Source organism: Nerophis ophidion, linkage group LG03 (assembly GCF_033978795.1).
Source record: "Nerophis ophidion isolate RoL-2023_Sa linkage group LG03, RoL_Noph_v1.0, whole genome shotgun sequence".
Classification (NCBI taxonomy): Eukaryota; Metazoa; Chordata; class Actinopteri; order Syngnathiformes; family Syngnathidae; genus Nerophis; species Nerophis ophidion.
The window spans coordinates 70,594,028-70,609,146 of record NC_084613.1 but is presented as its reverse complement, the minus strand read 5'-3'; the positions used below and the strand labels follow the sequence as shown (position 1 = coordinate 70,609,146).

General features: G+C 39.1%; 1 protein-coding gene across 1 annotated transcript in view; it reads left to right on the top strand.

Annotated features, from left to right (window-relative positions):
• The window catches only part of dync1h1 (dynein, cytoplasmic 1, heavy chain 1), a 54,445-nt gene extending 39,540 nt beyond the window's left edge, over positions 1 to 14,905 (top strand). Inside the window, exons 64-77 of the mRNA XM_061895981.1 lie at positions 2,091 to 2,166; positions 2,250 to 2,410; positions 2,488 to 2,599; positions 2,680 to 2,864; positions 4,435 to 4,548; positions 4,627 to 4,797; positions 4,879 to 5,096; positions 6,521 to 6,624; positions 8,344 to 8,552; positions 8,868 to 9,021; positions 10,202 to 10,344; positions 14,061 to 14,229; positions 14,306 to 14,430; positions 14,498 to 14,905. Of these exons, the coding sequence (XP_061751965.1) occupies positions 2,091 to 2,166; positions 2,250 to 2,410; positions 2,488 to 2,599; positions 2,680 to 2,864; positions 4,435 to 4,548; positions 4,627 to 4,797; positions 4,879 to 5,096; positions 6,521 to 6,624; positions 8,344 to 8,552; positions 8,868 to 9,021; positions 10,202 to 10,344; positions 14,061 to 14,229; positions 14,306 to 14,430; positions 14,498 to 14,626 (2,070 nt within the window). The 3' untranslated portion in view covers positions 14,627 to 14,905. The remainder of the gene's footprint in view (positions 1 to 2,090; positions 2,167 to 2,249; positions 2,411 to 2,487; positions 2,600 to 2,679; positions 2,865 to 4,434; positions 4,549 to 4,626; positions 4,798 to 4,878; positions 5,097 to 6,520; positions 6,625 to 8,343; positions 8,553 to 8,867; positions 9,022 to 10,201; positions 10,345 to 14,060; positions 14,230 to 14,305; positions 14,431 to 14,497) is intronic.
• The last annotated feature ends 214 nt before the right edge of the window (positions 14,906 to 15,119 follow it).

Here is a 15,119-nt window from a genome sequence, read left to right as displayed (position 1 = left end):
TCTTTGTCCTCCAGTCCACTGAAACCGCTGAAGTCTTTGGCGATCAGTGATACAGCCTTTTGAGGCCCAGTAGTGGTGGGAATGTTTTGTGGGAATCCGTTCCATTCTATGAAATGCAGTTACTAGATTACATGAATGTTAATAAAAATCAATGTAATGATATAGTTTACAGACAAAAAAGATGTATCGTGCATTCCATGCTTGTGCTGCTTCACACATCTCATTGCACAAAATGTGATCTCTTAAAGGGGTACATGTCTCAAATTCTTTCCAAAGCAGGACACTCCCACCCAGACATTTAACATACAGCTCATGAAAAACAAGCTTATTTTTAAAACTTTCATTACCAATGTGCCAAATCTAACCTGACTCTTGCCAGATCCTTGTCGTTTGCTGAGCTCCACACATGAATCTGTGTCAATGAATCAATAGATTTATTTCAGAAGGCAGGGCATTGTAAAAAAAATAATTGTATGTGATTGGATAAACCACTTGTCCGTTATCTCGAACTACGTGCTACTTCAACCACTCACATCGAAATCAACCCGTGACGCTGATGAGAGTGGCGCTGGGAAATCCAAACCCGGTTTGGAGAAGAGCCAAAACATTTTTGCCACCAATTAATGCCCTCAAAACCGTTCTGTTCATCTTTTAAATAATTAATATTCGATCGATGTCACGAAACAGTTGCAATAGCAGAATCAATATCAGCACACGACTCCTTGCTATGTGCCGCCATTGTTTGAATCAAACAGTCCCTTCGGCACTACACCAGCGATCCTGACTGGTTCATTATTTTGCTATCTGGAAGGAGTTTGCAATGCCTTTGAGCCCAGATCCTTGTGTTGAGCTCAGTGAACTACAAGGGTATGGCTAGAGTCAGGTTAGACCAAATCATTTATATTACAAAATAATTGAATGAAAATGACTGTTCTTGTTTTAATACTATATTAAACATTTAACTTATGTCAGCTTTTGGACAGGTGTGATGACGGTGTACATGTTTATGTTGCCCACTAGTGGACCACTGAATGCTTAGGAAGGTTTCTGCGTTTGCTCAGACAAATTAGAGGGAACATTGCTGGATAGTAACCGTTAATTCAAGATTATCATTGTCAATTGCTTACAATTGTGTCTATACCGACAATTGTAAGCTCTTGACTTTATATAATAACTATTTGCAGAAGGACAAGGGCATTCAATTAATTTTAAGGGGCAATAAAAAACATTAAATTAGACTTGATACCTGCAGAAACTATGTTTATGTGTATGAGTGTCTTTAAACTGACAATTTAAACATCCAGTTAAACAAGTGTAAAACAATGTTCATTTTAGTGTTTTTTAACTTCCTGAGAAGCACTCTCCTCTGCAGTCGACATTTATGTTTTAGTTAGGAGAATGCTGATTCCCTGGATGTTAACTGACAACTTAGCTTTTAGTAATGTAAATAGCTCACAAAGTTATGTTCGACTGGCTTCTTGGTTTTACATCAAGGATATTTTCCGGGTTATTGTTCGACAAGTGACCTACTACACATATTCCTCGTTGTAGACGTTGTGGTGTGCAGTGTTTCTTTTACATGTCCATGCTCCCTCATGAGGATTTATGCCAAAGAAAATAACTGCAAGTCTGCTCATTCATCAGACCAACGAAAGAATCCAACATCATGTTTTCTCATTAAGCGTTATTGTGTTCATTGGAAAACCGTAATGTGTCCAGACTTCTGATTTAAACTTTGCAGGAAGTTCATGAGAGATGTAGTTTACTAGTCAGACCAGCCAAATTAATAGCGCTAGAAAACTACATTGATTGGAGTACTCCTAAATTCTTGTTTGATACTGTCACATACCATGGCATTTTAAAACCAAAATATTGCGATATTTACAATAGTGTTGCATCCCTCAAGTGTGTGTGCGTGCGTGACTGTGCTACCGCTCTTCAGGGGCAGACATTGTCCATCACACCGGAATAATCCATAGTCTAGTCGCTGCATTGTATAAAGTGTAAGGTTTTAGGAAAATACCAGAAATTATGGTAAATTTGCTTATTATACTATGAGTATGTCATGTTTTCATGATGTTTTGCCACAGCAAATCTTCATGTGGCTTGAAAGCAACAACCCAGAGCTGGCTGTACCTTACCTGTGGTCAGAAGAGAAGCAGTCCAGTAAGTTTTTTTGTTCAACTCCATCTACTCCCCACATCTGCTGTTCTGCACTTAAACCATCTGTTTACCCTCTTCCTCCTCAGCTCCTATTGGCCAAGCAGTGCACCAGATGTTGCTTATTCAGACGTTCCACCCAGACCGCCTGTTGGCCATGTCTCACATCTTTGTGGCAAAGGTCCTGGGAGAGACCTTCATGAACATCATTGAGCAGCCCATCGACCTGGCCAATATTGTGGATAGTGAGGTACTGGTTATCTTCAAAAAGTGTTCTTGGAACAAGTCATGTTAGTGTTGCAATTACATGTCCTTTTGTACATACAGGTGAAGCCCAGTACACCTGTGCTCATGTGTTCTGTCCCGGGTTATGATGCTAGTGGTCTGGTGCGAGATCTGGCTACTGACCAAAACAAACAAATTACTTCCATCTCCATTGGTTAGGACAAATGAAATGTTAGACATGATCCCTCTAAAGAATACTTTTGCTGATTTGCGTTTTTTCTTTTCTATCCACAGGTTCTGCTGAGGGCTTTAACAAGGCAGACCGAGACATCAACACCGCCGTCAAGTCTGGGAGGTGGGTGATGTTGGAGAACGTCCACTTGGCCCCAGGCTGGCTGATGCAGTTGGAGAAGAAGCTTCACTCTATGCAGCCTCATTCTAGCTTTAGGCTCTTCCTGACGATGGAGATCAACCCTAAGGTAGCTTGTTGTTTTTTTCCACAATTTATCTCACATAGTATGTATACATTGTGTGTTGTAAACCTGAGATGGGCATAGTAATCTATTTCAATAAAGTTGAGGGTACTTTGGTAGATTTTAGAGGCACTGACCAAATTCCATCAGTACTATATGGTAACGGTTTACGTAAAATCAAAGGGTGCCATATATTGATACCTTAGTTGCCTGTGACATCACATCCGGTTGCAGACCATGCACGGGACCAAACAAGCACTTTTTCGTCACTCAGAGCAGACTCAGTTGAACCGCCTTTAGGTAATGTTGCAATTATCCATGCCAAGCAAGTATACCTGGTAGAAAACACTTAAACGTAAGGTAAGGATCCACTTTTCAAAATGTGCTAGCTCAATGCAAATTTACTTTAGATTTGCCATTAGAGGTGAGGTAAATAATCGATATTTAAATGACTCGCAAATGATTATAAAATCTGTTAGTAATGGTCAGTAATTGATTTATTTATTGTGAATAGAGTAAATCAGACTGTTATAAAATTTGACTGACTGCAGCGAGGCTACTCAGAAATCCGACCTGCTGATTTATTATAGGGCACTTACGTTCCAGTTTTCCACGTTTCCATGCATTTAATAAATGTGATGGAAAACGCTTATTTAGTGAAACGAAAAGAAATGTAAAAATGTATCATTATACATAAATTAAAGGTTCATCAATAATCAATTTTTTTTCGAATCGTAGCTCCTGAATCGAATTGTGAGGTGGCCCAAAATTCCCACACCTATTTGCCATCATGCTACTGTATAGCATTACCAATTTTACATGGCGATTTCAACACCTAAGTTGGTAATAACTACAACTAAAATCCATGTTGCAATCAACAGCTGGTGTTTATGCAATAAGTACAATACTTACAGTATAAGCAATTTGTAGGGCTCACCAAAAGACTAGATTCAGTTTTATGGCAAAGACTTCTTCCTAACTAGTCAAAACACCGTAGCCTATACACTACTGCTACATAGTACTTATTGGAATTGTAGTTGCATGCAGAGTCTACGATATGATACTTGAAATTTCAGAAATGAAGATACAACTACACACAGTTATCAGTATCAGCTCACTGTTAAATAACATTGAGATTTCCTTATTAAACAATTTAACATTTATTAACACAAGAGCACACACAGACTGAGAGAAAATTGGTACCGTTGTGTTACCGGTATCGATTCAAATGTAAAATGTACCCATCAGTAGTTGAGGCAAAATTAAGTGTACTACTTCAACCCACTGAGGCTTTATTGACTCAGTATCCACCAGTTGGTTGCCTGTAGTATGACGTAAGGTTAGCAATATCCCAATATGCCGCTGGCATAGAAACACTAATAATAAATAAACACTAATTGCCAATTGCTCATAGATAGAGCATAGTCGGTTACTTGTATTGGATTGATGTCCTGTGGGATATGCTGTGGTCATCTACTACAACTATTTTATTTTTATTATAGAAAGATTGACAGTAAATCGCAAACTGAACTACTTTTTACCTGTCTTCCTTTGAACTGAATTATTTTCCCTTTAGGTTCCAGTGAATCTGCTTCGGGCTGGTCGTATTTTTGTCTTCGAACCTCCTCCTGGTGTAAAGGCCAACATGCTGCGCACCTTCAGCAGCATACCTGTGGCTCGCATGTGCAAGGTCACCTGCAGATCAAACTCACCTGTACCCCTATCGCCATGGTTTCTATCTTAACACATTTTTCTTATGTTTTTACAGGCTCCCAATGAGCGTGCCCGTCTGTACTTCCTGCTAGCCTGGTTCCATGCTGTCATCCAGGAACGTCTGCGCTACGCACCTTTGGGTTGGTCCAAGAAGTACGAGTTTGGAGAGTCTGACCTGCGCTCCGCCTGTGACACGGTCGACACCTGGCTGGACGACACCGCTAAGGTTAGTTAGAACAAATGCCGCCGCCTGCCCCCTATACAAATGAGAAAGATATGAATACAAATGGCACCCCTACGCTCATAGGGTCGTCAAAACATCGCCCCAGACAAGATCCCTTGGGCAGCCCTAAAAACCCTCATGGCCCAATCCATCTATGGTGGCCGCATCGACAATGAGTTCGACCAACGTCTGCTTAACACGTTCCTGGATCGCATTTTCACCAAGAGAAGCTTTGACAGCGAGTTTAAACTGGCGCTCAAAGTTGACGGACACAAAGACATCAAGATGCCTGACGGCATTCGGTCAGTAGCGTCACCCAATCTTTTTTTAGCCAGTGTGTACTTTTTTAATTAAAAGGGTAACTACACTTGTGGGGGGAATTTTACCTATCATTCAAAATGCCAATTTGAGACATAGGGATTTTGAATGCATTCTAATTTGTAAAAGACAAGTAGGAGGTGGCTAACAATGCAGCTAATGGGAGTACTCTATTGCACCCATAAAGCACTCTGTAAAAACATCCAAAAACTAACAACAATAGTGTATTTACATCTCGTGACATAAATATGGACCAAGTATTAGCAATATTGTTTTGTATTTAGAGCTTATGTTAAGTAACTGTGTTTAGTGGCGCCGTGATCACAGAGAGGTAACTAGCTTATGCAGCTTCAGTACTGACATACTGAGCTGCTGCATCACCTCCGAGTAATTAAAAGTTAATTTTGGATTGGATAGTAGAACCGAGAAGTTGGTAAACTTTGAAATTCAATCTAGACTCTTAAGATGGTGAGAAAGACACGAAAAAAATACTCGTTGCTGCATTTTATTTTATTTTTGCCTGCGTTGGAGAATTGATTAATTCTTCATCTAAATGGCAAGATATGAACTTCCCATTGGGAGAAGACATTGTACAGTATGTGATTATTTTATTATATTCATACTTTGTATTTCTTGTTTAGCACTTGGTAATACTGTTGCATGTTGCTTAGTGTTTTACTAAGGCTGGATCTGTTTAGCACACAGCTTCTAAAACCTGTAGCTCATTCTCCGTGTATTCAGGCTCAAATTATAAGGTTTTAGATCTCCGTTTGTCCCAAAGTAATCGTTGTTGGCTCTCATGAAGTCTGTAATGAGTAGTAGTGCTGTTGCCATTGTTGAAGGACAAAGGCGAACGTCATGATGCGTTTGAAATTAATATCAAATCAAATCAACTTTATTTATAGAACATAGTTAAAATTTACCACAGGGGTAGCCAAAGTGCTGTACAATGGGCAGGTTAAAAGATAATAAAGGAGACCAAGCAAACACAACACAACTAGAACATGATAAAAAAATGAAATAAATATATAAAACATAAAAACAGATTCACACTGCTTTATGCTTAAAATTACCAAAATACGTAAACTTTTCATATTATCAATTGCATGTTACTACATTACATATATACTTAGTGTATAAAAAACGTTAACGGAGGATTTTTAATGTTTTTTTTAGAGCACTTTATGGGCAGAATAGAGGGATTCCTATTGCGTAGCATTTATTTACGAGTTCCAGTGCACTAAAAAAATGTGTGCTTGTCTTACATAGGAACAGTGAATAATAGGCAAAATACTCTAAAAATGCAGTTTCCCACATAGTGTGTAAATGGGTGTGTGTGTGTGTGTGTGTATGTATATATATGCAAATATGTATCTATTGATAATTTGTTTATTTTTTACTCTTCTAGGCGCGAGGAGTTCATGCACTGGGTGGAGATGCTTCCCGACACTCAGACGCCGTCTTGGCTGGGGTTGCCTAGCAATGCGGAGAAGGTCTTGCTCACCACTCAGGGTACGCTGCCAGCAGTCCTCTTTAAGCACTGCTTTGCAATTCCATCATATCCATATTCTTCCTCATCAGACTTGTTTTCATGGAAAACAAATGATTAACCTCATCTCCTTTCTATCCTAGCTCTTTCTCACGTTCACCTTGACCCCATTTTTAGATGCAGAGATGTTAGCCCTGTGGTGATTCCTCACATCTTTCCATTGGTCATTAAGCAGCTGTATAGGTTTCTTGTTGTGCAGTGTGTGTTTCCTTTTGTAGCCGTCATATTTACAGTAGAAGATAAAAGGAGTGTGTATCCTCACCCTCCAGCAGCTATATTTCACAGCCAACATGTCGCTTTGCTAAGACACCATTCCCACCCTCTGACACATCCCCACCATGCCTGCCATGCCATCAGTCACTTTATTAGGAAAACTTGAATTGGACCCACTTTAAACATCCACATCCTTCCCTAATGTACAGTACAGGCCACAAGTTTGGACACACCTTTTCATTCACAACACAACTGATGGTCCCAACCCCATTGATAAAGCAGGAAATTCCACTAATCAACCCTGATAAGGCACGCCAGTGAAGTGAAAACCATTTCAGGGGACTACCTCTTGAAGCAGTGTGCAAAGCAGTAATCCGAGTAAAGGGTGGCTATTTTGAAGAAACTAGAATATAAAACATGTTTTCAGTTGTTTCACCTTTTTTTGTTAAGTACATAACTCTCATGTGTTCATTCATAGTTTCTAAGCCTTCAGTGACAATCTACAATGTAAATAGTCATGAAAATGAAGAGAACACATTGAATGAGGTGTCCAAACTTTTGGCCTGTACTGTACATGATAGCAGTAAGGATGTCCCAATCCTTAACCCCGTATTTTAATTTTTTCACAGATAGGCTGATGAGCTGCCATGTCCCAGTATTTAAATGGATAAAGATTGTACTAATGTGAAAGATTCCTTCAAAGGGGAACACTCAGGGAAACACAATTACATCATTAGATAGCCGTACTCTATTGCTATAAATTTGACATGATGCAGCACTTGATGCCATTTGTTAACATCACAACACTAGTTCACATGTACCTGATGATTTAAGTAATAAAGCGGCTGATGAGTGAATCCCCTTTTCAACACTCCCTCCCCTCCCCTATGTCACGAATCTGTCCCTCCTGTTAAACCCAACGAATGCACATCATTTTCTCATGTAAAAGTCAAAGATGCAAAGCTTACTATTGCTTTTCAATATTTTCTCCAGAATAATTAATGTTTAAAGTAATATACTGTATATAACAATATATGTCAAGTGTAATTTAAGAGTAAAACAAAAGGTATGAACTTCGGCAGACTGCAAAGATGGTGCGTAGCTGCCTGGGTCCTAAAAAACATGGGTGCATACAACATTGCAAAGTGACCACATATCGTTCTATTTTTGTAGTCAAGTTTTTCTTAAAATGGGAAAAAGGCCTTGTATTGAGAGAGCTATTTAGTTTGATGATTCATTTGGTTAATGAATTAGGCATGGCGGTGATTTCAAGGAGGTAAGATATAGTTGGAACCTACATGTTTGTTTGCTGGATGTATTGCCTGAAGCCTTGTCTGTCTCACTTTTTGTGTTCTGAAGCAACCCGAGCTGTCTTGTCATCAAGATGAGCTTTGTGTTCCACTTATTAATTTCTCCTTCCCGCTCACTCCCCGTTCCTTCCTTCGTCCCTCCCTGGCTGGGTTGCGCAGGCACTGACATGATGGGTAAGATGCTGAAAATGCAGATGCTGGAGGATGAGGATGACCTTGCCTACGAGACCGAGAAAAAGGAGCGTGCATCGTCCACATCCGACACCCAACCGGCTTGGATGAGGACGCTGCACGCCACCGCCTGCAACTGGCTGCAGCTGATGCCTCAAACTGTCAATCCACTCAAGCGCACAGTGGAGAACATCAAGGTAAGATGGTGGATTCTGCTCCACATTTAACGTCACTCAACTTGCAACTAGGAACCTCGTTTTACCAACACCTCTATTTGCTAACTTTTCGGTTTACAAAACTATACATCGCACTAAATAAGCCTCTGTGCGAACCATAGCTCTGTGTTCGAACACTTTATTCATTCAGTTTGTTTCACGCATGGCAGCCATTTTGTGCTTGCTCATTTTGTAGAGAATGTTCTTTTGTGATGAGACTGTTTGTAAATTGAGGTTCCACTGTACTCCTATGATGGTCTTTCAAGATTTTAATTGTCTTAATTTTTTCCTCGCCAGGACCCACTGTTCCGCTTTTTTGAGCGTGAGGTTAAGATGGGCGGCAAGATGCTTCAGGAGGTCCGCCAGGATCTGTCAGATGTGGTGCAAGTGTGCCAGGGAAAGAAGAAGCAGACCAACGATCTGCGCACTCTTATCAGCGACCTGGTTAAAGGTACACTGTTACACAGTACACAATAATGGCCCCTTGATACTTCTCTGAGCTATCGGAAAACCTTTTAAGGGTTTTTTTCCCCAAAAAAGTAAATAGCAACTCACTATTAAATTTCAAAAGCCTGGGTATTAGATTTACTTGCAACTGAGAAGTTAAAAAAAAAAAAAAAAAAGGATATCCTTGCCTGTTTGGGGTTTACCATTCGCTCCACCCCATATTGGAGGATTTTTTTTTCACAATAAAACTTCCAACTCTGCCTTTTGAGTTTCTTTTGGTGAAAAGTTTATTTAGAAAACTTTGTTTTGATAAACCGCTGCTACAGGAATTTTGCAATAAAAGTACACTTTCACTTTTTAAAAATGCACTTTTAAGACTTTTTAAAATGTTTTAACTGTCAAGTGAATTGGTAAGGGGAAAAACAAACTGCATTTGTATTGTATAAAATATGTGAGACAGTTTCAATGTTGAAGTGTTGATCAAATTGAATTGTGATCAATCGAATTAGAACCCAATTAATTGAATCGATGTAGAAAATTGGCCATGATACCTTGCTTGAATGGCGTGTACTGCACAATTAAAGATGGATACCGAATTTGGTACTTTTTTTTTTTTTTGTCACCAACCGAATCCTGCCTGTCCTATGATTAAAAATGTTTCACGTAAATTCGAACAATGCCATTTTTCGGTACCTGCGTTGCATTAGATGTCTCTCTTTGCACTTTGCGATCACTCCAGCAGCACTGATAGCGGACTCACCCAAATAATACCAACATAAAAATGTACTTAAATGCTCCAACAAAGTAAAGTTCCACCTTACCAAAAATGTGCTAGCTTGATGCCAATATACGTAGGCTTTGCTATTGACATCTACACTAGTGTATGAATGAGCCGGACTTGTTAGCCTTCAAAAGTTACTAGTAAAAGAAAATGATGAAAAGGAAAACAAATACATTTTTAGCTGTACTTCCTGCTGATACTTCTAGCAGCTTTATAAATAGCATCGGTAGGCACAGTAAATTTCATTATCTTTATTTATTATTATCTACGCATTTCACCAATTAAGTTTTATAAATGTGAGTATTAAATAGCTATTTTTGGGGGCATTATATGGGTGCGTTCATGTTCGCGGGGTTTTACTGTACAGCCGATACTCATTCGTTTGTATTTGACGGTGTTCCAGGCATCCTCCCACGCAGCTGGTGTCGCTACACGGTTCCCGTTTCCATGACTGTTATCCAATGGGTGGCTGACTTCAGTGAGCGCATCAAACAGCTGCAGCAAATCTCCCAGGGAGCTGCCAGCGGGGGCGCTAAAGAGCTCAAGGTAAAAAAATATACATATGTATACCATACATATTATACAGCATCCTTCTTGTATTTTGAATGTGATAACTCGGTACCATCAGTACTAGGGGAGGGAATCTTACTACAACTCACGATTCCATTCCGATTCTTTGAGTGATGGTTTGAATTGAGAGTTGATTCTAAATTGAATCGATTCTCGCACTGTATTATTGGTATAAAAATGATAAACCTTTTCAAAACAGGTTACAGGTTACAAAACTGCCCTTGGCTGCTGACATATGACTTGGGATGGCCACCGAAACCCAATTCTATAATAATAGCAGAGGTGCTGATTTACATGGTAGTAACTGGACCGGAAAAAGAAGCTATCCATGCCTTAGGGCATGGCTTTTACTATGTAAAGCGTTTTGAGTCACTAGAAAAAAGCGCTATATAAATATAATTAACCTCACCTCACCTTAGTTAGGTGCTCAACAAATGCAGACTCATCCACCTGCAGCAAGTGCCTGGCGGTGACATTCTATAAGTATTGTCTTGTAAGTAATGTAGCGTCCTGACAGAAGCACAAAGTCTGACGCTCTTTTAAAACTTTATTGCCAACTTTAACGCGCCAGCTGCAGCTCTCATAACAACACAGCACTTCCTCATTATGCGCCAATGACTGTTACCGCAAGCAAGGTTGTATTTAGGAACACCTGGAATTTTGAGCATGAAACATTACAACTCAAGTTGTTTTTTTGCTCATTTGTTCTGTATTTTGCTGCACTGATTATGACAATTTGTTATTTTATTTTAATCACAGAAGTATTTTAATTACTTGTCTGTTCAACCTTAATGTCACAGTTATGTAAAAATAAAAAGGTATTGTTTTTTTTCCCAAATTTTGAGTTTACAATCAGTTAAATTGTAAACAAAACCCGTCCCTACAAATAGCTTATACGCACAACCAGTGTTAATTTTGACAGCAGTTTTTATTTAGTTTCTTTTGATGAACGTATTTTAGTTTAGTCACATTGGTTGGTTGAAGTTTATTTCAAACACATAAACAGTATCAACATGATACATCACATATTTTTCATTTTTCTTTACATGACCAAAAAGCAGTAGGAAGAAGCAAAGTTTATTTAATCCTACTCCTTTTCCACATCATACAAATTACTAACGCATATGTCTGTCTTGTTCTCAGTTTGTAACACAATTTACATCAAGGATTTCTATATTTTATTTGACTAAATCCACTAACATTACAGTAAATTTCTTCGACTAAAATACAAAGTGTTACATTATTAAAGTTGTATACATAAACTGTTGGCAATTTGGAGTGCGTAATTTAAAGAAGTCATATTTTAACAAACATCAAATAACTTCAGAAATATTTTCTGCTCTATCATTAAAATGTAATATATAGATCGATCGATAGTCATTTTATTTCAGACCCAGGGGGATCCACATCACTGTCTTTAATAGTAACAGTAATTTAGTACAGTATGAGTTGTTTTGTAATCTTAAGATTCTGCCTGCTCGTTGTTGCATAGATGTCCGGACAATTAGTCTGCAGATGGCACTCAAAGTTGAAGAAAATCGAGCCACTGGGTTTACAACATATCTTGTGATACGTTGTAAACCCATGGCAAAGATAAGTGTGTCCATATGTCTTCTCTTCTCTTTCTTGTAGGTATAAAATACATATTGTATTGAGGTGTACAGTCTTGTTTTCCCACTGAAAAATCCAAACACGTTGCCTCAAAAAGGCAGTTGTTCTAATTAGATTACCGCTGTGATTTACGCCCCGCCCCTCTCCCACATGCAGCAGACTGACTTGTCCCACCCGCTTAAAGTTGAAATCATATATGATTGGATTTAATCTCAACGTTTTCATCGTGTTTTTATTTATTGACTCAAGGGTCAATTAATTTTTTTTTTGGTCAACATTTATTTGTTTTGACTGGTTGTCACATTTTAGTGAGGGGTAAAAAAAAAAAAAGAAGGACAATGGCAGTAACGAAGACAAACATTTTTAGCAGACAAAAGTAACTGCGCACAGCAGGTAAGCACGACGATGACCTAAAAATATAAATTTTTTAACTGATATAAAAAAGAAATTATTAATTTCTTTAGAATCGGATTAATATGAATCGTGATTCGCACTTGAATTGATTTTTTTAGGCCTCCTAACCAGCACACATGAATTTTTAGAAATGTATTGTTTTATTAAAAATTTAATTGTTCTTTAGTTGAATATTAATGGCCTACTGAAACCCACTACTACCGACCACGCAGTCTGATAGTTTATATATCAATGATGAAATATTAAAATTGCAACACATGCCAATACGGCCTTTTTAGTTTACTAAATTGCAATTTTAAATTTCCCGCAAAGTGTCGTGTTGAAAACGCCGCAGTATGATGACTCGCATGACGACGCGTGCGTTTAACGTCTCTGGTTGTAGCGGACATTATTTTCCAGCCCGATCCAAGCTATAAGTAGTCTGCTTTAATCGCATAATTAAACAGTATTCTGGACATCTGTGTTGCTCAATCTTTTGCAATTTGTTCAATTAATAATGGAGAAGTCAAAGTAGAAAGATGGAGGTGGGAAGCTTTTAGCCTTTAGCCACACAAACACACTCAGTGTTTCCTTGTTTAAAATTCTCGAAGATGAAGCTTTACTATGGATCAGAGCGGTCAAGCAAACATGGATCCCGACCAAATGTCAACCGGCTGTTTTCGGTGAGAAAATCGTGGTAATAAGTCAGCTCTTACCGGAGACATCAGCGGAGCTTCGGTCTTGCTGCTGCTACGTGACTTCCCTCAGAGACTCTGGCGTCAACACACCAGTGGCCACAACCCTTCGACTTTCAGGTACTTTATAATCTCACTAAAAGACTAGGAACACAATAGGCAGATAAGGGATATTCCAGAATTATCCTAGTAAATGTGTCTAACATCTGAATCGCTCTCACTGCCCTCGCCTTTTTTTATTTTTTAAACTTTTTTTTTTTTTCTAATCTTTCACTTTAAATTTCCTCATCCACAAATCTTTCATCCTTGCTCAAATTAATGGGGAAATTGTCACTTTCTCGGTCCGAATAGCTCTAGCTGCTGGTGGCTATGATTGTAAACAATGTGAGGACTCCTACAACCCGTGCGTCACGCGCACGTCGTCTGCCACTTCCGGTAAAGGCAAGGCTTTTTTATTAGCGACCTAAAGTTGCGAACTTTATTGTCTATGTTCTCTACTAAATCCTTTCAGCAAAAATATGGCAATATCGCGAAATTATCAAGTATGACACATAGAATGGACCTGCGATCCCCGTTTAAATAAGAACATCTCATTTCAGTGGCCTTTAAGAATTCATGTATGATCGGAATAAATGAGAACTGTGACGTGATTATTATATTTTTTTTTTTTTGCACTCCTACTTTTGGAGGGGGGCTTGTCTAAAAGTCATGTTGCATGGGGAGATACTATTCCACTCATGTCCAGTAGGTGTTGGCAGTGTACATTACTAAATGGGGTTTGGTCGGTTTTCATTCATATAGCAAAATCTTACATGGCAAAAATTCTCCACAGAATTACACCAACCTGCACTTTCCCTTGTATTTGTAGCTTTTGTGTAAATATTTGCTTAAAACGCTCAATCAATATATAACGTAGAAAATAGGTTACCTTAGGCTCCGTGTGTCACTTTGAAAGCCACTAATCAATAGCAAACATGGAAATTCTTTCCCTAGAGCATCCACGTTTGTCTGGGCAGCCTGTTTGTGCCCGAGGCGTACATCACGGCCACCCGCCAATATGTCGCCCAAGCTAACAGCTGGTCGCTGGAGGAGTTGTGTCTGGAGGTCAACGTCACCACCGCCCAGGGAGCCACGCTGGACGCGTGCAGCTTCGGCATCAAAGGTCTTATTTTCTACTGAACGTCTGCAATGAGTGTTTTGGAGGATTGCATGTTTACGCCAACTGTGTAAATTTGTAGGACTCAAACTGCAGGGGGCAACATGTGCCAACAACAAGCTGTCATTGTCCACATCCATCTCCACTGAGCTGCCTCTCACTCAGCTGCGCTGGATCAAGCAAAGCAGTGCTGAGAAGAGACACATGGTAGGATTGGAATACATCCATCTTTTATTTTGTTTCTATGCACTCATTGTTCTTTTCTTTTCTGCAGGTTACTCTGCCCGTTTACCTGAACTTCACCAGGTCCGACCTCATCTTCACCGTCGACTTCGATATCGCTACCAACGAAGATCCGCACAGTTTCTATGAGCGCGGAGTGGCGATCCTGTGCACAGAGTAGAAAAACACCTGAGTCATAGTCATAGTTAACCAACCTATTAATCATTCGTAAGCACTGCATATTAATCGCCTGTTTTAAGCCTAGTCAATTATATTACTTTGTGGAGCAGTAGTGAACTCATTTTATGCATATTGGAAAGTGTTCTGAGAAGGTGGAGAGGAAAGTTGTCAAATGGTAAATGTCAGGAATCGTGTTGGGAAAGAGGAAGTTGACAGGAAAACCTGTTTTTACGAAAGAATGCGGATGTTTTTTGATTGAATAAAGCTCACAGAAATGAAATTGGCCATTATTTGGACTTGTGGATTCATTTGAACGATTTCCACTGTGAAGTAGATCTCTACGGTGCGAAATTACCGTATTGCCTTATATAATGACAATGATCCTTTCACTCAACTACAGAAAGTGCAGAGTATATATTTGACAATGTACAAATAAATTTATTTTTTGTCCTGTCCAGCTACTCAAGCAAATCATTTTGTTAATATAGATGCCC